Source organism: Lutjanus erythropterus, chromosome 5 (genome assembly GCF_056507025.1).
Source record: "Lutjanus erythropterus isolate fLutEry1 chromosome 5, fLutEry1.hap2, whole genome shotgun sequence".
NCBI classification, from domain to species: Eukaryota; Metazoa; Chordata; class Actinopteri; order Lutjaniformes; family Lutjanidae; genus Lutjanus; species Lutjanus erythropterus.
In genome coordinates, this window is record NC_139321.1 from 35583018 (window position 1) to 35610863 (window position 27846).

At 38.7% G+C, this 27846-nt stretch overlaps 1 protein-coding gene across 16 annotated transcripts in view; it reads right to left on the minus strand.

Moving 5' to 3' along the window:
• The window catches only part of prom1a (prominin 1a), a 130810-nt gene that overhangs the window by 62296 nt on the left and 40668 nt on the right, over nucleotides 1-27846 (minus strand). For 12 of the 16 annotated variants that reach the window (XM_084719746.1, XM_084719740.1, XM_084719737.1 and 9 more), the window contains exons 2-4: nucleotides 14079-14137; nucleotides 13468-13494; nucleotides 4393-4598 (exon numbers count right to left, since the gene is read on the minus strand). In XM_084719746.1, coding sequence (XP_084575872.1) covers nucleotides 4393-4598; nucleotides 13468-13494; nucleotides 14079-14137 — 292 coding nt within the window. The remainder of the gene's footprint in view (nucleotides 1-4392; nucleotides 4599-13467; nucleotides 13495-14078; nucleotides 14138-27846) is intronic. The other 4 variants (XM_084719748.1, XM_084719741.1, XM_084719744.1 and 1 more) reach the window with 1 other exon arrangement.

A 27846-nucleotide genomic window follows, 5' to 3' on the forward strand; every position in this document is an offset into this window, starting at 1 on the left:
TCTAAACAATTCTTTTGCAGAAATATGATCATATTAGCTAATCTGATGATAAGGTGCTGTCATTATCATCAGTGGTGTCTCTTTCATATACGTTGCATCTAGTGTTTTATTTCTGTGCTCCCCCATCGCTGGGGTCAGGGATGCCCACGCTGCCAGCTGATGTGCTTGGTGTGGGGTCACACCTCTGCTTTCAAGTGGTTCCTCCACTGCCAGAGACATGTGGAGTGTGTGTTGCCATAATGTTAACTAGGCACATTTGGTGATGTGTCTGTTATATCTACACCACAGGACAACAACTTCAATCAAAAGCTCAGGCGTGTAGCACCAAAATAAGGCATTGTAATCTGCCTTGTGATTTGGTCCACTAGGAACCGGTTGTATCGATACCAGTAACATATGAGTGACACACAGTTTAGGTGCCAAACTCTTGGCCAGGACAGACTGTGAAAAGTTCACTCAACATTGTTAAAATTCCATAAATTAATATCCAGATCTTAATAATAAGATCTTCTTAACTTTGAGATCTAAATAGTCTGTGAAAACTGTGAAAAACAGAACATTATGTTGTTCATTTCAATGTGTTTGGGAGAAATAAAAGTACACTGATGTATGTCAAGCTGATGTAATGTAAAACAGTATGTGATATTTTTTAGTAATAGTATTTTTTTAGTAGTAAAATCTTTGTGTGAAACAGTACGTGAGACGCATTCTACACAAGACAGCTCTTGTGTAATGTCAGTTAATTTTTAATGTATGTATATTAAAATGTAAGTTAGGATTCACTTTGCTAGGTTTAAAGTGTTTTTAAAATTGGTTCCTTGTTGGCACAGGTTACCATGGTTACCATCTCAAACCAGCAAGGAGGCTCTGAGACCTACTGTCTGTTCACAGTGAAGTGACAGTACACATATCGGGTGTGTAGTGTGTAGTATGTGGTTTTGGACAGAGCATATGCCACATACAGAAATTAAAACGTAATCCAGAAAGTCCAAGAAAAAAACCTGCCCAAGCTGCTTAGTTATCAAAGGTAGTCAGTTACTGCTCAGCATTAATTATATGTTGCCAGAATAATGTTAAACAGGTAAGTCGTGGATTACCATGCAGAGTAACATAGGTTATTTGTGATACAAGTGTAGGATGTGCAGTACAGCAGACAACAGAGTGTGCACAGGCCTGATAAATATCTTTTTGTTTGACATGGTTGCCCTCCTGTCTCATCCTCTGGCATTTTATTGCCTTCACCTTTACCTGGGTGTCTTTTACCCCAGATAATCTGATTTTAACACTTCTTGGAAAATAAATGTCACCCCTGCTACTCTCTGTCAGCTTTCTAGTGGCAGTAAAATGCAGTCTGGACCTGGGCTCGGTGCTCATCCCTCTCCTGCCGGTAATTGCTTCATTAGAGCCTCTGCAGCATCTCTGCCTGGTAGCTGGGGAGATTTAATAAGAGCTCTGAGGATGCTCTCAGACTCTTGCGTCTGGGCTGCTAGGATATTGCTGTGGAATTTCTAATAACCGGGCAGCGTTCCAACAAAGACAGAAAGTCAAAGAACATCAAACTGAGTACACTCCTGGATCCCTTCAGTCTAGCACAAGAGGCATCTCTCCCAAGCCTTTTGTGTTGTGGCTACATCCCCACAGGCTACGGCTCCTTCTACCGCTGAGACTATAAAACAGAGTGGATTGAGTTTCCCGTGGTCCATTTTCTGAGCGATGATTTTCAGCGAGGTGCAGGGCAGCCAGATGATGTAACAGGCTCAAGACACACACAGTAAACTTTAAGCTTTACTCCCAACCATTTTCAGCCCACTTCTTCCTGTTTTCAACATTATGTGCAATTTGAGTAGGAACCTCACTCACTTCACATCCATTTCTCACTTGCCTTAATGGTGTCATTGAAATATTGTAAAAAAGCAGGATAGATTCTGGGATAACTTGTTGGATAAATTTAAATTATTTAAATTTACAGCTGGATAGATAGAGGCAGAAAACTGAAAATACTCACTGAAAAAAATCTGAAGATAATAATGTGGTGGGGTGCAGACCGTTGAGTCTGCCCTCTCCACCGCTGTTTCTTGGGTAAAAAGTGTACAACCCATGAGCGCTGTGTGAGGCTTATAGTTAGCCAGTCAGCATCATGGGGCTGTATAAACGCCAATGTCAAGTGATAAAGAGTGAAAATCGCGGAGCATTCTGGGGCTGAGGCAAGCTTACATAGTTGTCATTATTTGTCATTGTAACCAGGTGATTTGTCATCGGTCAATCATCACAAATGCATAAAGTATGTGCTTAAGACAAAAGCCTATAAAGAGAAGCTCTCAACAGAGGCAAAGAGTCAATATATTACAAAACTGAAATTAATCATATCGATCCTTACTAATCAGGAGACAGTCTGGCATAACCACACCATGTGATCTCCACAGCACTGTACCAGCACTGGAAAGACACATAGAATTATGTTTGGTTTTTTCAGGGGGCTGGCGAGTGAAGCAAATCTATCAGCCACTTGCATATTTTACCATCATTCATCCATTGTCATTACTGAAAGGCTGTGTTGTGTTTGCTGTTACAGAAAAGAAACAAAAAGTTCCTGTTTATGTAACAGCAGCAGAGGCAGTTTAGGAAATTAACAGCAGTTTTGGCATCATTCGTCGACCACAGCCTGCTCCTGGTGAGGTCTTTGTCGGTCTTGATACCATATCACCTGACTTCCTTGAGCCTTTCTGCCAGTTGGCTGCCTGGGCGGTCTGACAGTCAACTTTCTGAAAGAAATATTTCTACCAGACAGTCCTGAAGGCAACATTCTCCCATGTGAGCTCCACCTGGTGAGCCACCGGGACGCCCCCAGGCCCTCCAATATTAAGAAAATACTACAGGTAGACCCCAAAAGGACTCTAAAAGATTCATGTCAGTAAAGAAGAAAATGCTCTTTTCAACTGGTGTCTGGTACATTTTCAGTGTAAACAATGATTGACAAATCATGTTGGTATCTTTTGAATGAAAGGAATATGAGAGTTTAGCAAAATCATGACCTTCTTTTACCGTTATGGTATGTCGTGCAAACATCATGAAATGCTTTTAACTGAGCTGAAGCTGGCTGTTTTCATGAATTAAGTCTTTTTTCCACTGTGCAGATGGGCCTCACACTGTCCAGCAAACATGTAGTGGGTTGATAGCCATCGGTGATGATTTGGTTTGATTGGTATGATAGAAAATGATAGAAAATACAGGGTCCAGGTTGAAAATGGAACAGCTACTGGTCAACACATTGGCAGACTAGGAAATCATCCCACTTATACCTATTTTTCCTTCATCTGTAATGTTATTTTCTGCAATTTCAGCATTGTAAGACTGAAATAGCGGGATGCCACTGATGGCATTTCAGTTTGACACGGTTCAGGCCAAGCTGGAGGTACTATCTATTAAATCCCTAGATTACTACAATTAATTACAATTACTGCAGTTCGAACCATGATCTAGGTATTAATTCTAGCGCCAGGCTCATTGCATTTCAAGCTGGATAAAATCATCAACTAAATTCTTAAAATGAGCATGTAAAATGGAGAAATGACAGCTGGAGCAGTAATGTAATCATACCTGAAGGCAGATACAGTGGAAGTGTGTGGTGGTGGCTGTATCTGCAGCCACTCTGCCCTCCACATGTATTTCCTTATTTTGTCAAAATTTTGCTGTGCTCAGGATGTAAAACAATGGTATCTGACATGCTGGGAATGAGACACAATAATAAACCATCTTTCTAATGCATTTACGAACAGCTTGGACTAATCCTATTGATTGTACCTTTAAGAGTGGATTCTCAAGTGAAGCTGCCAGCCATTTGAAATGCATAATACCTAGTCAGAAAGAATAACTGTGATCAAATTTTAATAATGTGCATTTGAAAGTCATTTGTCTATCTTTGTTTTGTTAGTATTTTAGATAAGTTGACATAACGACCACCACAGTAAATGGAAGCTTTCAAGTGTGAATCCCCTGCAGATTATAATGACCAGTGCTTAGACTGAACACAAGTATGATGGGTGCTGCCACATAGTATCTAGAGTAGGACTTTACTATATATAGCAAACAGCATGGGGGAAGGGGGAAGGCTGATCTGACCGTGTGTGTTTATATGAAACAGACTCACAAGATGACTAGAGGTATGTGTGTAAAGTGTGTTTTTCATTGAATGTGTGCACGTGCGCATGACTACAACACTGTAAAAGACAGATGTAGCATGCATTTCATTCCAGTGTTTGTGCATGTACATTACTTATGCTAGTTTGCACCAGAAAATACATGTCTGTTTGCAAGCTGATATCAGCGTATTCCTCCTGCAAATCTGTGTCATGTGTGTGTGTGTGTGTGTGTGTACGCGTGTGTCATACTCACGTGATGACCAGTGAGGTGGAGAAGAGCAGCGTTCCCAGCAGGCCACGCCGACAGTCTGCGTTCTTCCTCTGGCGTTGGTGCATCTCGCCGCCGCAGTTGTCACAGCAGCGGCACATGCAGAAGAAGAGGCCGACTATCGGCATCAGCACGGCGAACAGCAGGCCCACTGCTGCACACACCAGAAAGCCTATCTCGTAGTAGATGGCCTGGGGTCGACGGGGGGGGGGAGAATGAAAGGGAAAAATGAGATGAAGAACGAGGGAAAAATTTTTTAGGAAATATAATGGAGAGAGGAGGTGAACACAGGAACGAGATGAAGCGAGAAAAGAGGGATCAGAGGTGAAAGAGAAAAACAGATGAAACAACAAGAGGGGAAAATGGGATGGAAGTTGTTGAGAGAAAATAGGATTGGATCAGGAGAGGAGGGCAGATGAGTTGGGGAGTGGTGGAGAGAATAAAAGGGAGATTAATAGAGGTGTACAGGAGAAGAAGGGAGGACACACAGAAGGAGGCAGAGGATAAAATGAGCAACAAATCTAAAAATATCTGCTGGGATCTCACTGCTGGAAATTCTCTTTCTACTCTTTGTCCAAAGGGGATTTGTGGTTAAACAATAAACACAGTGCGTAACACTACTCACTGCTGGAAAATTCTTTCTTTCTACTTCATAAATACAACAAGCCAATTCAATAAACAGTTTCCTAACTGTATTATCTTAAATATATTATAACACAATAAATAAATAGGTGAGATTACAGTATTTTTCTCATATACTACAGTTCAGTTCCAAAAACGTTGGAACGCTGTGTAAAATGTAAATAAAACCATAATCCATTGATTTGCAAATACTTTTCAACTTGTATTTAATTGAATACAGCACAAAGACAAGATACTGGTAAACTTAATTGGGGATTTTTTTTTGTAAATCTACACTCACTTTAATTTGATATCAGCAATACATTTCAAAAAAGTCTGCAGCAGGGGTAACAAAACACTGAGAAAGTTATGGAATGCTCAAAAACACTTGTTTGGAACATTTCACAGGTAAACAGTTTAATTGATAACACATTATAGTATCATGATTGGATATTAAAAGGGCATCCTTGATTGGCTCAGTTGTTCACTAGCAAGGATGACTCCAGGTTCACTTTTACTTTGTGAAAAACTGCCTGAGCAAACAGTTTAAGAATGTTTCTTAACTCAAAACTGCAGAAATTTAGTGATTTCACCATCTACATCCCATAAAATCACTAAATGTTTTTCTCTGCATGTAAGGGAAACGGCCAAAAAGCAACACTGGATGCCAGTGACCTTTGACCCCTCAGTAGCACTGCATTGAAAACTGCATTAAAAGCCTACATAAATAAAATATACTACATGGGCTTGGGAACACACACTTTGTCGTTGCAGCAACAAATGCAAGTTAAGCGAAACAAAAGCTAAAAGCTGCTGCAGACTTTTCTGCAGCCCAGAGCCCATCTGAGATGGTGACGTATTTTCCAGAAACATCCCTGCTTATTGCAGCAAGACAACAGCAAGACACATTGTGTATGTTTTACATTTTATTAGTTGTATATCAACCAAGAATGGGAAAGAATTTCACTTTCAAAAGTTCAACGAGGTAAGTTGATGTATCCCTGGAACATGTTACAGGCAGTGAAATTCAGAATTAGTGCATATAAGTCAATGAAGTTTTATCAGTTTGAACATTAAATGTCTTGTCTTTGTACTGCATTCACTGGAATCTAGGTAGTAAAGGATTAGCAGATCATCTCCCAGCTCTTTTGGAATTGGTGTTGTACACTGCAAGCAGGTGGACAGTAGGCAGTTCTTAAAGGTTGTTTTGTTTTCACATGCATTTCCATCAAACAACAACATTTCCAATATGCACTGAGAGGATAGCAACACATGAAAGATGATGGAAAAATACTCAAAGGAGACAGAGCCGTCATGTAGCCCTGTGGTGCAGTTTTTTTTATCCCCACTCTAATGAAGGGGAAAGACAGCATTTCTGATGAAAAACCTACTTCAATGGGAATGGACTACAAGGCAGTTAGTGCACTGCAGAAAAACTCCATCTTAACAAGTACTTTAGACTCGTACTGAGTCATAAAATCCAGATTTTTCTTGAAACAAGGTAACAAATCATCCCCTTGGGTGAGATAATTACACCTGTTTCAGTGCAGTTTATCCTTTTTAATAATTCTATTGAACAAAGTGCCAGTTTCACAATAACAAGGTGCATTACTCATCCAGGTCCAGGTTATATCAGCTGAAGATGAGTGGTAAATTTCTGTTACTTGGTTCAAGATAGGATTTCGTTGGCACATTGTTAGGTGAAAACCTTACACCTCCAGATTTACAGCGGAAATGGAATAATTACATGGACCTTTTAAGAAGTGAGAAATTTACAGCCAGTCCATTAGGGACACCCAGATAAAACTAACACAGTCTAAAATAACAGCGCTTAACCGTACAGTCATGGAGGTTATAACAATGTGTCCATTCAGGTTACATCAGTAAGAGGAGACCAATATTAGAAAGACCTCTGAGTATAATACAATACAATTCATCATGAACTGTAGCTCCCAAAATTAGTATTTTTCAAAAAAGACCTAAAACTGAACCTTCTAGTCCAGGCATTATACGACAAGACCTCACACATTGTTCTAATCTCATAAATATGTCATTTATAACATATCAAAAGTCTAAAGAAATCCAGATGAGGGAAAGTATTGGAATATACTGAAATCTGTGATGCCACAATTTCCTGTTGTTGCCCATGTTAAAAAAACTGATTTGTGCACGTCTTCTTGTGTCATTTAGGGTTCAGTGCTGTCCATAATCAACCAGAAACTGTTTCACTTGGGACATGAAGTTGGATGCAGTACAGTGCATGTGCAAAAGGAAATTCTTAACACTTTGATGCATAAGTGGGTCAAAATGACTCATCATTTCATAATTTAATATGTACAGAAGCACTTTTCGAAGCAATTCATTTTGTGCAGTATACTAATATAGTGTGGATCTAATTATTACTGTTGGAAGTATAAAGGTGGTGCCAGGGGGTTAAGAAACACATTCAAAGCACCACTTGGATCTCTTAGAACTTATTCTATGTTATGATGAGGCTGATCCAGAATTTTGTGTAAAAATGCCTGGACTATTCAGAAAGGATGTACCACATGACTGTTGCATTAGACTACATTAGTTTTAGCTAGGTGATGCTAATAAATTGATAACTGAGTATATATTACATTTATGCCTTTGCAAAAAATCTTAATCTGACTGGACAAACTAGAAAATGTATGCTCGACAAGCTCAACCATTCAATGTTTTATTTATATTTCTTTTATTTTTTGAAGAAATGCTGTTTTCACCTTTAAAACAATGTTATACATGTTCACATGCACTTGCAAAATGCACACAGTAACTGTAGTGAATAGTTAGATTGTTAAGAACAGAGGGAAGTTGGTAGGGTTAAACAGTTAATAGGAGTGGAGTGAGGTCAGAGAGCCAGGGCGGGTAAAATTAAAATGTCCTAGACTGAACCTGTCAGCACAGGAGTGAGCGGAGGAATGCTGACTGTCATATGTGTATCATAAAAATCTGTAGTAGTATTCAGTAATTCTGTATTTAGACAGTACTGCATCAGCTGGGGTTGTGCTTTGTCTCTGAAACGTCAGCCGTGAAATCTGCATCACAAAGCCTGAATATTTCTTGACTTTGATTGTCAATGAGAAATATTCACAGTGACTCAACAAGATTTTTGAACAAATTCTGCCTGATATATTGAGAGAGTTAAATTTGTGATGTTGGCAGGTTCTTGGAGTAGAGCTTCCACCTCCTCTTGTCATGTACCACAGTGCTCCCACTTAATCTGCCCCTATCTAAACCACACTCAGCACAGGCTTTGGAAATTGGCAAAATTGAATAGGGGATTGGTAATTCCCACACCGTATGTAACTTGTCACAATGATGTTCAATGGCTTCTCGTTATGAAAGGATCAAAGGCAGGGCTGCTATCACTGCTCTTGAATGGACGAACTGCTCTCCCAGCTGATTTGCACTAATCTTAATCGCCCTCATAAGTCAATGACCCTGCCTTCTCCAGGGACCTGCTGCGGCTTTTACTTTTTAACATGCAGGATGAAAAGGACTGCCTTCTGAACTTGTCTGAGAGGAGTATTCTTGTCTGGTTCGTTCGGTAATCTCTATGCAAACTTGGAAGAGTCAGGCGGTGAGCATAATCCAACCTCCAGATTGTGTTTGGAGGAGTGAGGCTCCTGGCTGTATCCAAAGCATAGTTTACGTTACGCAGGAAGAAAAAAGCTGTCAGTCACACCTTTTCTGACCTTCGGGAATAAAAACATGGAGGATTCCAGGGTCCATAGTAGTTTTGCTAGCCAGACCTATGTCCACAGCACTGTGTCAGCACTGGAGAAAGATCCAGCTGCACATATTATACTGCTGTAAGGGGAAAAAAACTCTCTGGCTTGTCTATATTTATTGAAACCAATCAGAAATGTGTTGAGTGGTGTGGAGCCCAGGATGCAGTGATGGTGCATCCAAGCTGGTAGGCAAGTCCTATTATAATCTATTCAACCAGTCCTCTGTATAGAATTTTAAATATTCTTGTTTTTATGAGTAGCAAAATGACAAGTACCTCTTAGCCTTGCTATATTCCACTTGCACAATGTGTCCCCTTTATGGAGCACCTGTCACTGCCACTGTCAAAACTGCAATACATCTATGGCCACCTGAGTGCTTTTTCATCCTCAAGTTATTAAAATACTTAACATTTTACAGTTCAATTTGTACATATTGTTAATATTTTACTGTTCACTTTGTATATAGTGTGTATTAGTGTTTAGTTAGTATCACTTTGATAATCACATAGGGGTTTTTAAATGGCAAGTTTTTTATGTCTTCCTGGGTAAACAGGCCACCTTTGACACCAGAAGCTAATTACGGCTAGTAAATCTTACAACTGACTTGCCTGGTAAAAGAGAATTAAAGTACTAAACTGTTTTGATAAGTGATTGATCGTCAAAGTAGTTTTTCATGCAAAATGGCAGAAAATGCGGTTTTCAGTCTCTCAGATGTGTAGATTTCCCCCCTTTTGCAGTTTATTAAACAGAATATCTCTGAATTTAGACTGACAAAACAAGACATTCTGGAACACTTTTTTTTTTTTACTATTTTCTGATATTTTGTAGACTTTTTATAGACTTTGAACAGTAAAAATTGACTTGAGTCGATTTCTGACCCACTTGCCCAACTGGGGAAGTGAGAAAAAATATTAATGTTGAACCCTGCTAGTACAGCTGAACAATTCTGAAAGAATATCTAATTGCCATTATTTTGACGGACACTGCAATGGCACTTTGATTTGTGATCTTGGAGGAATTGATCATTCTGACATCATAATTCTCATAGTTACTAAAAACAAAGAGCAGGGTCATAGCTTAGCAGTTTACAGCACAGCAAAACCAGACTTAATGTGACTGTATTTTCCTTTTGCCGTGGATTTGAAAGAGGTATTGGTTATCATTTCTTTAAACTAGTATTCTGTCGAAGTTTAAAAATCTGGTATTGTGACAACCTTACTCCTATGATTTGAAAATAGCAGTAGGCCATATTGCAATTTTGATAAAATTCTGCTTGAGTGTTTAGCCATACTTAGCTTGGAGGTTGTTGTTGTTTCCCGTAGCAACAGGGATTTTTGAAAACATGAACACGCAGAGCGCAGAAGGGGAAGAGAGTACCACCTGAAACAGGCGGCAAATTAGGCAGACTTACTGTACACCCACAGTCTGCATCCCGTGAGTCAGACTTGGGTTTGTAGGAAGAGAGAGAAAAAGAGGGAACCAGAGTTTTGAAGATGTACAGAGGCAAAGAAGGAAAAAAAGAGGCACTATGAGTGTATTTGTGTCCCATGTCATCCCAAAAGCACCAATGTCAACCCAGTTGTTGGGGACATTGTGCAAATCTGAACGCTTGCGTTGTCATTCTGCTTCTGGGCTCTGCTTGTTATTGGGTGAATCTTCACAAAAAAAGGTCAAAAATTTTTTTTCCACCATCACTCTTCAAGGGCCTCCAGCTGTGACTATTTTTGGACTACAGCTTTGTCTTGGCAAGTGGCCAAAAGAAGATGATGACCTTCCAATAAGAACAAACTGGATGATGAGGTGGCAGCACATCTAAGTGGTGAAGACAGGCAATTTTGTAGCTTTAATGAGATTTAATTAAAGCAACAGCAACAAGGCCTGTGGGAATCACCTCCAGCAACATGGTGTTACCCTAAATTTCTCATTGACTGCTTTCCAAATGCCTAAATTTTAGAAGCCATTGTGAATTAATTAATGTCATGATTCTTTGTGTTCTTTGTGCTTCCTATTTTGATGCATCAATGTGGCTCAGATCATGTTCCTTAGACTGCGTCCCAGACAACTCGGAACTCGAAAATGTCTGACCTACTAGAAAAGTGTAATGGAATGCTGTTCAAAGTCGAAGTTGCTTCTTTTAATTTACCCAAATTTCACGAGGAAGCAGTATTCTGGCAAAAGTGAAGACTGCAATTCTGCAACTTCACAAAAACTTTTGATCATATCCGGACTATTTAAATCAACTTTATGGCGGCTTTCATTTAAACCAAGATTACATGAGGGCATTTCACAGGTTAGCTAACCTTCGACAAGAAAACAGTTTACAATCAGGGAAATTATTAGCTGTACTATGTAGATGACGTGGACTTTCAAGGCATGATTGGTCTGTTTTGCATTTATTATTTTCAGAAAATGGTCGAGGTCAATGCCAGTTCCAAAAACCTGTCACATAGATATGGCAGCTCCAATGGAAGTGATATCAGAAAAACAAATTTTGTATGTTTATGAAGTCAAGGTAGTAGCATGACATCGATGACAGTTTACTTTTGGGCTTGGTTGACATTGGTTAACATCATGCCCTCTCAGTCATTAATCTAATTTATTAAAAAGTTTAGTACAGAATCAAGGTGACAGTGAAGTCATATTTTGTTGGCTTCTGAGTGCATTGGACCATTTTATGCAAAACTGGGTAATTGATATGCACTTTCTCATTAAAGCAAAGAAGATGAATGCAATTTGAAACATAGGTTGGTTGAGGTTTTCTTAAATATTGTAATTGTAAATCATGTTTTTAGAGTGATTGGAAAACTGTTTATCTCCTCATTATTACTATAAGGTGATAGACAGTGAGGTTTTTGTTTCGGTTACGTCTTGAGTTTGGAGTATGACGGATGTTTTTATGAAGCTGTAGTAGTTCCAGGCCAGTGTGTGGATTTTTACAGTAGTAAAACGAGTCCTGCCAACATCAGCAGGCAAAAGATCAAGCGTGTGTGACCATGTGTGTCTCAGCCTGGCTGTGGTTTGGGTGGATATCAGAGCAAATACTGCTGAGAAGCAATTCAGAAGGCTGACCAGCAGGTTTCAAAGCTCTTCTGTCTGTATATTTATGTTTATTCACTAGTCTACATTAATTCAACATCACTTATTTATTCTAAGGTTCTTTCGTCTGGGTGGCAACATTATGATCAGGTAAATTCAAGGAGCTGAATGGAGTTTTTGTGTATAACAGTATCAAAACCGATAAGACATAGTAAAAGTTGAGACTTTTATGTACACTAAGCAGTATAAGCACACCACTTTCGTTTTTGCTTACATTTTTCATGAGTTGAAGTAAACGATACAAAAAAAATCCAAATATATAATACCATAATATAATAATAATATATAATCTTTGCACACAAAAGGTTTATTTTTCTCAAGTTTTGTTCACAGTTTTGTTAAAATCTGTTTGCTCTTTGCCAAGATAATCCTGACCTGACAGGTGTGGCGTGTACAGATGTTGATGAAACAGCAGGATTATGACACAGGTGTGCTGTGGACTGGTCACAATGAAAGGTCACTCTAAAATGTGCAGTTTTATCTTGAAAATTTAGCAGGCACTGAACGATAGTTATTTCACACAGGGCTACAGGTACCACTTTTTCTGTCCTACTCTGCCTCTGCCTTTGTTGCTTGGGTTTTGGCATGAGGACTGATTGGTTCAGGTTCAAGAATATCAGGGTATTTTTCAGAAGCAGAGTAGGGCAGGTCATGACTTTACCATCCTGGGAAGAATTACTATCTGTAGCCATAGTTCAGTGCCCAATAAATGTCTTTTTTAAATAAAAATGACATTTTAGAGTGTAATTTTATTTTATTTATATATATTTTTCTTGTTTTTTCTTTTTTTCCTCTTCTCACAACCAGGACAAAAGAATGCAAAAGGGGAATACATGGATATTAAAAGAGAAAAATAAACATGTAAGATACACACATACATATACACATACAAACAGATGCACATACAGACAGAAAAGCGGTCAGAGTAAAAAGACAAAACTATATAAAGAAAAGAACAAGTGTCCTTTTATTGTGATGAAGTCCAAGGCATAATCATGCTGCTTAATCAGCACCTCTTATTTTATTATTCTCAAAGTTTTGCGTTTGCTTGTTTAGTCAGTTAGTTTAGTATTACTTTATATCTGTTAAGCCTTGGCTAATTGTGCTGGTATTTGTTATTATTTCATCGTTAATTGCACTCATTTGTATATCAGCTGCACTATTCTGATTGTATTTATGTTTTAATTGTACTTAATCCAAAAACAAAGGGTACTATTTCACAATAAGTGTAACACAGGAGAGTCGGGGCTATGACACTGTTGTAAAATAATATTCCAAACGGTGTGTGAGTTTCATTTCAGAGCACTAAGACTGGTCCCTGGTGATCCAGTCAGCATTGTTTCTCCTCCATGAAGCTAAAAAGATCTAAATCAGGACATGTCTCAAATGAGACAGCAGCTAAAGCTAATTTGGTGGTTGCAAGGTGGATAGGATGGCTGGGTGAGAGTCGCAGGGCTGCACAACTAGTCAGGGACATACTAATGATAAATATGTTGCGTGTGGATTGTGCAGCCCTGGCGACTCGGGACAGGGGAGCATGATGAGACAGGGGATGGGTTGCACTGTCAGTCCAGTGTGCAGACTTTACCTGAAGGGTCAGCACTATGTTCTCTGGCTGAGGGAGGCCAGAGCAGATCGGATGAAGAGGGCATGCAGAAGACAAAGGCAACGCAGCGTCAAAGAAAGAGCAAAGCCACAAAACCGAAACATGTGGATGAAACAGAATAACAGAAAGAGAAATCAAAGAATTCAAAACTGGCATGCATATCCACATAGTTGCATATTGTAGCACTGCACACAGGCAAATTCTCCCATAATTGAGAGGAAGGTACAGAGTGAACTCTCACTACATTTCTTTTAGATCTCGGGGACTGTCAAAGAGCTAAAAAACATCTTTCGTTATCAAAGAGGTTCCACATAAAAACTCAGATGATGTATCTCTCTTTAAATTCACAGGTTGTGCCAGAAGCAATTACCATTTTCTTCTGAGGTGCCTGTAAAAAGATGGCCTTGCCTTGGCTTGTAAAAGCTATTAACGCCTTGCTTTAGAGAGGTACAGCACTACAGAATATCTGAGGTAAATTTCTTTTGTAAATTATATCATAAATTGCTGCATCCAATCAGAAAAAAAAAATGCAATAAGATAAAGAAAGAGGCACAGAAAAACAATCATTTGAACACACACGCACTCAAGGTTACCTTTTGATATTCTGTCTGAATGGCTCCAAACTTGTCCTTTGCCAGTTTGACAATAAGATCTGCAACAACACAGAGAAAGCAAACAACATGAAGAGATGTTTTTTTCTATATCCAACCTTAATTGAATTGTATACATCAGACACCAGTTGCAAAGAGACTGGCTGTTTGCTGCCCCGCTCTGCTATAACAAATCTAACCACCACGGTATCAACAAAAATAAATACAGGGCATATCCAGGAATCCTGAGGCCTTTCCATACATTTTAAGGCCTCATGGCTACTTTGAGTTCTAACTGGTTTCATCAGCGATACACTTGAACTTACATTTATTATACATGGATTGAAAGATACCAAAATTAAAGAGTCTTATACTATTTTCAAAATAAAATTAGCACATGTATTCACGTTCTCAGGGAGAGAGGTTTTAAAAGTATCTGTGTGTTCAGCTCTCCGTAGTTTTGCAGCTTTCAAATTCATTTCAGCGGTCTGAAGTTCAGTTTCTCTCCTGCATCACCGTTTGTACTTTAAGTGTGCCTGTCTCATGTTAACTTTCTGCTGAAAGGAATCGTGTTACGTTACTGCTGCTGAAAATGCAACATGATTTTGCTGCTTCATAATAAAAGCTTTTAAGTAACAAAATAACGTTGAGTTTTTATTATAAAAAATTTATAGCAAGTAAAATGTTTATAGATCGTTGAACCACCTGACTAAATACGAGAGCTTCATCATTAAACACACACCTTTAAGCAGCTGCAAGCTCCCATGCTGAGCTGTGCTGAGCTGCAGCAGTGAGTCAAACCAAGTCAATCCAGGCAGCACATGTGGATGAAAGAGGGGCAATAGAGGCAACAACCCTTGATTGTCCCCCGCTGAAAAGAGCTGAATATAGCATGTCCACCCAGGTGTTGTGTTTACATCACTGCTGATTGGAGCTGGAGACAATAGATACCCATGTCTACTGCAGAGTCATTTCCTCCAGGTGTGAATGCCGATAAGGCCCTTTCCCATTGAAGAAAAAAGCCAGATATCAGCAGGTGTTAGTGGATTTTTTTGTCCTTCAGATAGGATGGGAACACCTGTCTTCATAAGCAAACTGTCATGATAACGTGACTTATCAGATAAATGAACAAACATCAAAAGGCCCACTGCACATCTCTCTTTGAAATTCTACATTTTCAGTTTAACTAACTTATTAGCTTAAAGGGATAGTTCCACCAAAAGTCAAAATTCAGTCATTATCTACTCACCTTCATGCAGACTGAAGGTTGGGTTTACTTTGTTGATCTGCAAAACACTGCCGGAGTTTCAGAGGAAAACAGCGTTGCAGAATTTCCCAAACAAGTTTTTATTCCGTTCTTTTTTTACGTTTGAAAACTAGTCACCATTCACTTCCATTGTTTGGGAGATTCTGCAGCATTTTTTTCCCTCCAGCAGTGTTTTGTGGATTAAAAAACATAAACCTGACCTTCAATCAGCATGAAGATGAGTAGATAATGACTGAATTTTCATTTTTGGGTGAACTATCACTTTAACCTGTTAACTAAATTAACTTGGTGCAAAGATTAACAGACAAATCAGATATTTTACAGCATATAATAACTGTAGCTGCATTTTAGCTGTTAAAGTTTGACTTTCATTTGAAAGAGTTTACACAACATTAAATAGCTGGAACCTTTTCCCTCATGTAATCACTAATATGTTGGAATGATTAATAAATTAACCATAAACAGAAATTGATTCTACCGGGGACAGAATAAATAGCATATTTAAGCTCTTTTAGTATGAAATACCCATTTACAGGAACAGATTTCTTTTTTATTTCTGCGTAGCTTTTGCTCCTCTTCAGCTTATAGTTGTCCTACTGATACTGTGCTTTGTACAGCCTGAAAAGCTATTAAGCAAAGCTCAGACGTCTGTCTGTTACTGACAGTCTCATTTGTCTTTATTATCTTTATCATACAACACTGCCATATCTGTTACTTTTTTTATGGGGAAAAACAATGGAAATTGTAAATTACAAAATGGAGGGCCAGTATAACTACTGTTGTTCCTAAAACAAAATGTATAGACACATACAAACATGATGCCTTTTAGTCATCATGTATGAACCGCTAGAAGTGTGTGGTGGCCACTGTATCTGCTGAGACCCTGCCCTCTGCCTGTGTTTCTGTATTTTTTTAATTATTTTGCTGTGCTCTGAACACTCGAAACACCAAACCAAGATTTGGGTATTTAACATCCTGGGAATGAGACTCAACTATTGACTATCTTTCTGGTGCGTTCTGAAGCTCAGACAAATCCTATTGATTTTACCTTTAAGACCCTGCAGATACCCTGAAATACATTGGTTGTGCAGATTATTAACTTGAACATAGAACAGTTTTCAGAACAGTTTTTCTCTGGTAAATGACAGGTGTCACAGTAAGTGTTATTTTGAACTCATTTATGGCTTGCATAAAATTTTTGACTTTATTTTACGACCAAATTTATGGCAATTTTCAGCTTTTATATTGTGATTTTGATATGGAAACTTTTCACAGTCAATGGCAGGAAACTGCAGAATACAGTTAATTTGAGAAATTATTGCTGTCAAGCTGAAGCGGCAAGTTGACATCTTTGACAAGATGGTGTCAAGAAATTCAGAGCCAGAATCTGACACTGCAGTGTCCCTTCATCCCCATCTCTTCCCTCTACATTTAGACTGGGGCAAGTCTGACAGGGCGAGGAACTCTTATTTTATTTATTTATTTATGGACTGACATCGTGTTAGGATCCTGTTGGTGGTGTTGATATTCTGGTTACTTCTGGAACTCAGTGAAACTCACAGTGAAGCTCTATTTTGAGAAAGTGAGATTCTAGATGTGAACATCCTTGACTGTTGCGTGACTGTGTCACATAGTCAGGAATCAGGAAACTCAAAAAAAAAGATTATATCAGAACAAATTATGTTAAAAAAAAATAAAATTCCATCACCCTTACCAGTAAGAAAGATTATTAACAGGTTTTGATGCGTAGAATTTGCTGAATAACTGTAGCAGTTAATTTTTTTTTTTTTCATTTTGGATTATAATGATAAAAGGTTGCAAATAGCGCTGTTCCCTGAAAGTTGGAGAGAACCTTCTGCAGACATTTAAAGAGATATATATTTTTTCCTCTTTGTTAGTCAGTGCACAGTGTATTTCTGGGGACATTTCAGTCCCCAGAAATACCTGCAGAGTGAGCGCTCCTCCCTTTTTCTCCAGAGTAAAATCATTCCACTACATCAAATAATCCTGTCTGCTCAGTGAAAATGTCTGTGACAGTACAGAAACCTGCAGACCCAGACCCAGACTGAGCCAGAGTATACTTCCAAACTGGTGTACATGGACACCTGCAGACACCATGGACGTGTAGCAGTCCTGAGACGGAGGCAGCAGTCCGCATGGAGAGAGGCCTTGCCAAGGTAACATTGTCTTCTGCCTTTGACTTAGAAGTGGTGAATTTACAGCTCACAGCAACTTAATACTATGCAGTCTCTGACTGTTGTTTGAAAAAGCTGGTGCACGTTTCCAATCTGTCATTAGTGTAGTTAGCAAACATTAGCTTGAAGAGCTACCTTGGCTTGATTACTATATTATGTGAATGTCGCTGTCACCCTGGACATCCCTGTTCAAAAATCTGGCAATTCAATAAAGTGTTGATAGTCTATATGAAAGAAAAAAGGAACAAATAGTTGAATAATCACATTGAAAAGCCAAATCTGATTTGACTGACACAGTACTGAGACAGGTAAAGCCCTACTTGCAAGCTTTAAAACTCTGTGGCCCTAAATGACGTGCTCTCTGAACCCCTCTACAACTAACATCAAAATGAGTTTTCGGTGATCAGATTGCAATCGGATAATGTTTGACCACATGAAAGTACAGGCGTAAATACACCCAAGATTCACTGAGGAAGGATTGTGAGTCGCGCCTAGAGGGTCTGCAAAAAGTGATCATTTTAACCAAACCATCATCTGTCCCTAACCCTGATGAAGTCCTTTTTATCCTTGAACAGCGCACAAATTTATCAAGAGTTTCAACACCACCCGGAGTGGGAGTTCATTTGTAGAGAGATTTTGTGATCGCGTGACACTCTCAGTTGTAAACTTTCTCTTAACTAGAACATCTCAAAGTGCGAGAAAGGTTCTCCCACGCATTCTCTTTGGATCTGAGGTTGAGGATCCTATAGCTTAAATGTAAATACTTTATTTGGTCTTGTAAATAGAGCTTGTTTGACCTTCTCTCTCTCCCTCTGGATCTCGTTTGTTCCTATATTGAGTCATAGGAGTGTCATAAAAAAGAACTAATCTGTAAAAGAATAAGAAATATAGTGCTAAATAGTTTAATCTTGAAAATATGTGAATAGTTCATTTGATCTTTTCCCTCTCTTTGTACATTTACTTACTGTACTTGAGATAGACTATATATTATCCCAGTAGTTAGTTTGTGATTATTTGGCTATAGATTTTCCTGTCTACCTTTTTATATGGCTGAAAGTGATGTCTCCCTCGCTGCAACCAACACAACCTGTAAGTTTTATGCAAATGAGTGTATATTGATGCCATAGATATGCAAATGAGCATATGATGAGCAACTTTTGGAACAATTGCTGCTTTCATTGTAAAAGAGTTTCCAAAACTGGAGACACATATTAAGACCAGGTGTAAATGTAATGTGGTGCAATCATATCTGGATATAATCTGAATATGAGACACATTTTAATGCCAGGTATAAAGGTCTCCTCTCTAACAACAGCTGATGAGGCTCATGAGTATCATTTAACATATCAACTCATCAAAAAAGAAGCACAACAAAGTTGAAACATTTATAATAGATACTACAAACTACTAATTATACCCTTAACTTTCAGATGAGAAAAACATTTTGAGTCAGTCCACTTAAAAGCAGAAAACAACCCAAACAAATCTGTCTCCTATCATATACTGTTCTCTTTCATATCTCCACCTGAAGCAGCGCTGGCTGTGACTCATCTTATAATGATGACAGAGACGGCAAGCCTTCTGAGAGGCAACTGATTTCCAAAAATAAGATGCAAACGACGCTGGGGCTTTTCCTCCTGCAATGCAGCGTTTCTTTCTTCTGAGAGAGGAATACAGCATATCCTTCAGATGAATTGTTGACAAGAATTGTTTTAATTTATCACAAAACAGACTTATGATCCCCGCCTGCTACTCAAAGTGTGAGATTTGTATTACTAGGAGGGCGCTCCAGGCTTACACTTCACCTAGTTATTACGGCTGTTTAGGAAGAGAGGAGATTATCTTTCAAAGTATTCGTGTCTAATTGCTTTCATTTAAACATTTATTAATGCAGGATTATTTGACAAGCATTTGAAAGCATGTTTATATCTCTGTCAGTCCTACTCACACTCGCATACTTCCATACTTGACCTGCCTGGCAAAACCACAGGTTTGTAGAACAGCTCAAGTGGCTTGCTTAAGGGCAGTTTGATAGTTATTACAGTCAGCGAACAGCTGAAGTTTGACACACTTTTCCTGCCAGAATTTTCCCACCAAGTTCAGGAAACTACTTTATAGGTCAGCCCACCATGGTAGTTTTCCTGCTTCTAGGTTAGTTCCTCCATCCCATGGCTGGCTGTCGTCAGTCACTATTGTGTGTTTGGGGTTGAGGTGTAAAATAATCCAGGCTTTTAGAGAAAAATAAAGTCCAGCGAGCCAAACCCAGCTATCATTTTTTCTCATTCTAGTGGCCCTTTGTGTATATTTCAAAGAAGCTCCTGACCTTGAGGTGAAGGTGTGTTTAAATCCCTTTTGTACCAACAAGATACAAACTGTAACAAGGGTAAACAAGATCTCTACAACTGCACAATAAGCCTTCAGGCCTAAACTTTGCAGTAATATGTCAAAATATGAGCTGACATCTTCTTCCTTTCCAAAAGAGAAAGAATTAAAGCACAGAGAGGCAGATCAATGGCAATTTGCCGTTTCACATTTTTTGGAAATGTATCCCAGCAGTGGAACCAGCATTTTAGTTCCATTTCAAAAGACCCTGTCAACCCGAACTCAATCTCCTCCAAATTAAATATATATTAGGGCTGCAACTGCTGATTTTTTTTTTTTTTGGTTAATTAATTGTCAGAATGTTAGAAGATATCACAGTTTTTCAGAGCCCAAGTTGACAAATTGCTTGTTTTGGCTGAAAACTCGCCCAAGACCCACAGATACTCAGTTCTATTGGAAGACTTTCCTCGCTTGACAAATGAGTTAAACACCTGATTTTTTAAGTTATTGCAGAATAACTTTCTGACAATTCTTTTCCAACTCTAATTTATATCTAGATTACGCTGTGGATGAAAAGTAATTGCAACCTGGATTGTATTCAAGTTTTAAAAAAAAGTTTTGTTCTAATAGAGCACTGCAGGGATGATGAATTTTTGTAGGCCAACCCAGAGGTTAGCATCGCTCTGTTTGATGCATAAATCGCCACAAGAAAGAAAACTAATGTTGGGCTATAAACGAACTGGATTACGGTTGCATGAGTTCCTCTTCACCACCACTAAGCGACTCATGTCCAACATTTAATGTCCCAAACAACCTCTATAGTCTCTTTTAGTCACCTTTTTACCTTTTTCAAGACACAGAAAAGTATACAAGTAGTAAGACTATGCAAAGAAAAGTTGCAGCCTGATTATTACCCACAGCCAGAAGGACTGGAAAACACCAACAACCAAGACAAGAGGGTTACAGACTTACGGCAGCTGTGGGTTTTTTTTTTCATCATCTATGGATTAATTAGCTGAGGCATTCAACTAGTTTACGCCCGGCAGGACATATTGGACAGCGGCTGCAGTCTACGGGTGCACTGTGAGTTTGTTTCAGTTTTACATGGACTGTTAAACAATTTTATGGACAGTTGCCAAAGAGAGACACCAGCCAAAGCTTTTTCCCCTGGCATTTTAAGTTGGACAGTACTTTCCAGCATGTCGCTGCAGTCATTAGTGGATGATGGTAAAGACAACTAGTCTTTCACTGATAATCTTACGATGAAACCAAGAAAGGAGGGGAAGCATTAGCAAACTCCTTCAACTCTGCATTGTGTTGTTTTTTTAAATGTTTTATCAAACTGGTTGTGTTAAAGCAGTTACTTTTTTAGACATGGTATCAGGTGTGGTGGTATTACAGTAGTTTTATGAGTACAGTACAGTACAGTATCAGACCAATACCCAATGCTGGTATTAGTGCATCCCTAGTGGCTGTCATATACCGAAGGAAAAAAGTTATAGGGAGTAGGTTGAAGTGGATCGCTGCTGGGCACACAAAGCACATGACTTTGGCTCTGAGGTTTGCATATCGTCTTAGTCTTCAACTCAGCTTTGAGTCTTCAAAATTGAATCAAGTCCCAACCTTTCCTAAAATTCACCTAAAGGCTAGTTGCCAGAACCAGCCACTGCACAATCACAGCAGCAGTATGTTTTCTCGAAAACATCTAAGTCAATGCAAATTAGTTTTACATTAAGCAAATTGAGAGGACAAGCTGTTCGGAGAGGAAATAGAAGGCTGCAACTGAAAGCCAGTCAGACTGTATGTGTGTGATAATCGAGAATGCATAAATGAATAAAACAAACTGAAAATATCAACAGGTTTAACTCAAATGAAGCTGTTTTTTTTTCTCCTGCCTTTGAGAAATGTTTGTCCAAACAAAACTCCAATCTCTGAAAAATGAATGAATCAGCTTGTCACTGCTGGGTACACTCAGCCGAGAGGAAGCATGAGGAATGAAAGAAGCAGTGGAGGATGGAGAAAGAAAGGACGGAGAGAGATCAAAGACGGAGGGATAAGAGGAGAGAAAACGAGAGAGGTGAAAGAGAGAAAAGCAGCAAGGAGAGAGGGCTGGATTGAATCCAACCTCCGTTTCTACTGAGAGGCGTCTAATCCCTCTCCATGAACGAAAAGCTCACTTGATGCTAGTTTCCACCCACGTTAACTCTCCCCTCCACCCTCTCAATGCTGACACTTGTCATTTTAAAGGCACATAAATGCATTTGTCAGACTGCTGTGGCCTTTAACCCTCTAAACCAACCTATTTTTTGTCATGTTGACAATATCTCAGTTTCAGAGGTCTCCACTGATTCTCTGTGGATTGTAACATGCTCTCTCAGCAAAATGCATACACAGTATTGAAAATATTAATGTAAATGTGTGAGAGAATTAATGTAAATGTAATCCATAGCAGAGGCTACCTTCAGTTGCTTCGCAGCTCTGAACCAAATGGAAGCAGAGGTTTTATAGCAGATTTAATGAAGCTTCGCAAGGAGCGCAAGATAAAGCAGAACCTGGCAAGATGAATTTTTCATCAGTTTCACTAGAAGGGAGTCACCCGCCCAGAGGAATCCAGCAGTTCTCTATCTTAGTTTGGCTCCTTGGTTTTAGAATAGCAGAGACAGAATCTATTTTGATAGCCATAACAGCGGGGTTTCCCTCAGTACTGATTGCTTTCCTGGACCACAATTACACATAATTTCGGTTTCTAGTTCAATTTACAGAAGAATACTTTTTTTAATCACTGCCTTTGAAGTTAATATGGTTGCGTCCAGAGCTCAGTTGTGAAGCAGGGCTTCTAAATTGAACATGAACTCAGCTAGCATATTTATTGAACAGTCCTGTGTGAGTCTGCGATTTTGACAGCTGGGAGTCAAAACAAATCAGATTTCAGTCCATGTAACCTCAGCCTAGCATTTGCATGCATTTGTCTGCACTCTTTCCCTTAATTTATCCTCTGTAGTGTTTATCCCTGCTAGGAAAGCATAAAAAATATCCTAAGCCTAATATGATCAACCCAGACTGCACTTTTCCCCTAATTGATTTTTTTATGCCTGGATTTCCTGCTGTCTGCCAGATATCAGCAGATGTTTTTTTTCCCCATAGTAATATTTGAAATATGCAAACACACAGCTCACATAAAAGAATACTGAGGCCTGCATTAAAGCTGCAGTCTTAAGACGTCTGTAGAGACTTGTAAACTATATTGTCCCTCTGTATGCTCCACACAGTCTTTTTTTAATCACCTAAATTTGGCTAAACACACTTTCATCTCATAATCAGTACTTATTAGTGTTATGGGAAATACTGTTTTTTGTGGGTTTACCTGGTGAACTTAGTATTAGCATGTGGTTGCTACCACAGGCTGGGATCATGTTGGATTAATGTTGTAATATTGAGGGACAGTCAGGAGAAACTGTGTGAACTTTAAGCCTCGTTTGAAGCCAACCAAATAATGTGAGTAGTAAGTCAGATGCTGGTAACTGTTTTCTTTTTTTCTTCGTGTTGCTTTTTGTGAAAGTCCATACTTCAGCACAAACTATAAGCTGGCTGGTTCTGCTCTATGATCCTCACCGGTGTATCTGTGAGTGTGTTGCTGCTGCATCTTAATTAACATGATAGACATGCCCTGAAGGTAACAATATAGATATGCATGTAACACATTGTCAAACTGCAGGAATTCATTTGCAACTTTGTGTAACTATGAATATTAGAATTTTGGGCTATAGCTTACAATAGGCCATGGTGTACAGAAGATTATCTAATGGTGTTAGTTTGGAAATGCTTTGCATTTGAGGCAAATGAACAAGGAAAGGCAAAGGATACAAACAAGAAAGCAGAGTATCAGTGATAGGAAAATACTCTGACAATGGTCAGAAGTAAATTAGCTTAGAGTTACTGTGTTTAACACACAGTACTTAACTTCTCTTAATTCATAGATTAGTTAATTAGATAATTTAGTTTTTTTTAAATTGGCGGAACTAAAGCAGTGGTTCTCAAGCTTTTCGAGTCATGACCTCTCCAGAATAATCAGGTTGGTGTTTGGAACCCCTGACCTCCTGGTCTGCTTGAGATTGTTAAGGGATTTCTGTATAGCACACGAGAGCTACCAAACACACTGAGAAAAAAACATTCTAAGGCAAATTATATTACTGGTACTAGCTTTGTACTGTAAAAAACATTCTCCACTCTAAATGTGAAAATTTTGTAAACTGAAAAGATATTTAAATGTAATTTGAATATCTCTGGGTTTTGGACTACTGGCCAGACAAAACAAGCAAACTGAAGATGTCATTTTGATGTCACAGATATTTTACCTGATCTAATCTGCCTTTAATATTCTTAATTAATCAGTTTTGAAAATGATATTTGTTTCCAGCCCTGCAGTTATTAAAAACCACAACTGGAATAGGAGTTGGTGAAAGAAATCAACAGAGACCATGAACTATGTTTAAATACATCCATAGTCACTGTATACCGCTCCATAAGATTTTGTATTTCATTTGTTAATTAAAGAAATACAAGAGCCAAACCATCACAGCAAACAAACTGCGATGTGTGGCTGGTAATCCTCCCAGCAGCCCCTCTGGGTGTCCATGGAAAAAAAAGGCGATTAGTGCCATGGATTAAATGATTTGACAGAAGTGTTCAAGCCTACGCCTTCAGCGAGTGAATACAATACACACAAACGTCCGTCTATGCATTGATTGTCTGTAAGGATTGGCAGCAGAAAGACCCCTGTGTTGGTGAAACATACACACTGACATTTACGCCACCAGCTGCACCACATACTGTTTCTATAGCAGCTATGCACGACTTTGGTTACATTTTTAAAACAGCTGAGATGGTAGCACTGAGATCTAATTACTTCTCAGCACGTAAACCTTTTAGAGTGCATCAAGCCTGATCAGATAAACTACACCATAGCAGACTAATCCATGAAGAGACACTTTATAGTGTAGCTTTGTCTGTTTGACACTGTCATCCAAAGCAACATGCCTGTGCATAATGACTTAGTGTTTATGTTTGCTTATCTTTGTTCAGCTTGTTATCTTTGTTTAACTTTATATCTATATTTATATCCTCCTATCAGTTTGATCTGTGCACTGTGAGTAAGAACAACGAGAGGAACTGAGAATTGAAGTCAAATCAGCATCTGTGATGATGTGGTGGGTTAGTGCCCATGGCAGCATGGGTAACTGTCACATCTGTGAAGGCTCCATTAACGATGGAAGGTTCATGCAGGTTTTGGAACAACATACGCTGCCATCCAGATGACAACTGTTTAGGGATGCCATGCTTATTTCAGCAAGGCAATGCGGAGACACACTCTGCATGTAACAACAGTCTGGCTTTGTAGTAAAAGACTTCAGGTACGAGACTGACCCGCCTGCAGTCCAGACCTGCCTCCTATTGAAAATCAGTAGTGCATTATGAAGTGCAGAATACAACAATGAAGAACTCAGACTGTTGAGCATTTAAAGTTGCATTTTAGGCAAGAATGAGAAACAACAAATGTCTCTTTGGTAACATTTTTCCTTTTTACAACCCAACAGAGTAGGTTTATACACCCTCATCCTCACCAAAAGACTAATAATGATTCATTATCACAGAGGTACAGCCTTCTAAGTAGCACACTAAAGTATTTTTGAGTATATTTAGTTTTGTATACAGACTTTTGTATTAATCGTGGTTTTAGTTAACATGTGCAAATCTAATTTTGACAGCCTCAGACAGAGCAGACAAAGCTTTGGGGACCCCTGTGACTTCTGTCACCCCCCGAGGGGAGGTCGAACCCCAGGTTGGTAACCATTGGATTAAAGCACTTAGAATGTGATAATCAGTACAGACACATTTTGGTTGGTGCTAAGAAAGTATTTAGGTACAACACTCAACCCTACAACCATAAAAATGTATACATCTTCACATTTATTCATGTGATTAAAAGGTTTTTCATCATTTAACAGCTATTTGCTCGTAATGTTTTCAATAAAATATGTATTTTCCATGTAAGAGTGCATCTTATTAAATGAATTGTGATTTTAGCAGTTGTGTCATTTCAGTAGACATTAATAAAATATGTATGGCTAGGTTTTATATTTAATAAAGGATAGATTTTCACTAAAGAAAGAGAATATTTCTAGTTCATCTGCCATATTATAACTGTGTGATGGTGTTTCTGCTGTTGTTCAGTGATGTTTGTGTTTTTGAATCCTTTCATTATTTGATGAAATTCCTCTATAACTCAGCACTTGTCTTTAGTTGCTACAGAGCAGGATGGGAACAGGGATCTATGTGTTATGAGACGGTCTGTGTAACCAATAGGATATCCTGTGGTTGTTATTGAAGCAGAGCTGTTGAGGTGACTGACCTTTGTAAAGGCTGTGCTGAGGCTCAAACAACATAAACTATTCAGGAATATCATGTAACATACAGTCTATGAAAAGCCAATAACCTTGTTCCTATGGGAGATTAAAGCCTTTTTCGAAAAAAAAAAAATGTCACACAAAACAATTGACAATGTGAAGCTGCCTGGTGGGGGTGAAACAAGTGCTGAGTGTTAAAGGGCATACAAACAATTTTCCCACTATATTACTGTAAAGAAAATACATTTGTACTGAACCAAGTTTTTTTTTCCTTTCATTTCTCTGACAGCTATCATAAGGAGCGTCTAGCCTCAAGCAGAGATGAGAATCAGGCTACAGAGCTCTGGTAAGCTCACTCCTTTATAACTCCACACCTGCATATTTCTGTCTTTTTGTAGCAAGGCTGCATGATATGGTTAATTCACGATAAGTGGAAATTATTCTTGTATCACAATTTTCATTTTCACAAAAAAATCATGATGATGTGAGGTGATGGTGTGTGTTTGTTGGGGTCTGGAGACCATCTAGAGAACAAGATTTGTAGGCCAGGACTTCTCTGAAGCACCTAGTACTTCATTATTATTCTGTTTTGTCACACATTTTGTTTCTTCATCACAAAATTACGGCTTCTATATTTATACAACTTCTTTCACATATTAAGTAATATTGCTTGTAAAACCTGGAAAAACACACGTCTGTGTAAAATCAGTGTACTTCCCTGTGTGCACTAAATATAACATCTTACATGTGAAATATAGGGTTCCATTTTAATGTTGGAGCAAAGACCAGCACAAGCAGTGCTCTGACCATTTGATATTTTCCTGAGACTCTGTCCGTCTGTTTGATATTTCGGTGCCCAGTGCACAGCACACGGTACACAGGTGGAAAGAGAGATGCATTGAATTGAAAATAGACAGCATGTCTGTTTCTGCCACATCAGTCTGCTGCTAGTTTGATGATTTTATCTGCAATAGCAAACACAATACTTGAAGCAAATGCACAGCACAAAAATCCTTAAAATTTAATGAAGCTATTTTAATTGAACACTTTTAATGAAAACAAATCATTAATTTTTACTGTATGAAAACATTTCCCTTCACTTATTAAATCCTTGCAGCCATCTGGAGAAAGTAGGACAGATATGTTGATAACTGTAATGATTAATTTATTTTGAATCAATTATTAAATTAATTGGCAACTATTTTGATAGTGATTAATCAGTTTGAGTAATTTGTAAATTTTATTTATTTCTTTTTTTAATGGTCAGTATGATTATCCAGTCTACATGTGATCTGTGGATTTGGAGAAGGTGTATGACCAAGTTTCCCGAGAGATATTGTGGGAGGTGCTGCAGCAGTCTGAGGTGAGGGGGTCACTGCTCAGGGCCATGCAATCTCTGTACGGCCAAAGCGAGAGCTGTGTCCGAGTTTTCGGCAGTAAGTTGGATTCTTTCCCGGTGAGGGTTGTCCTCTGTCAGGCCTGCGACTTATTACCGGAGTAGTCGTGGAAGGGAGGGACTGCAGTTTGGTGGGCGGAGGATTGCATCACTGGTTTTTGTAGATGATGTGGTCCTGATGGCATCA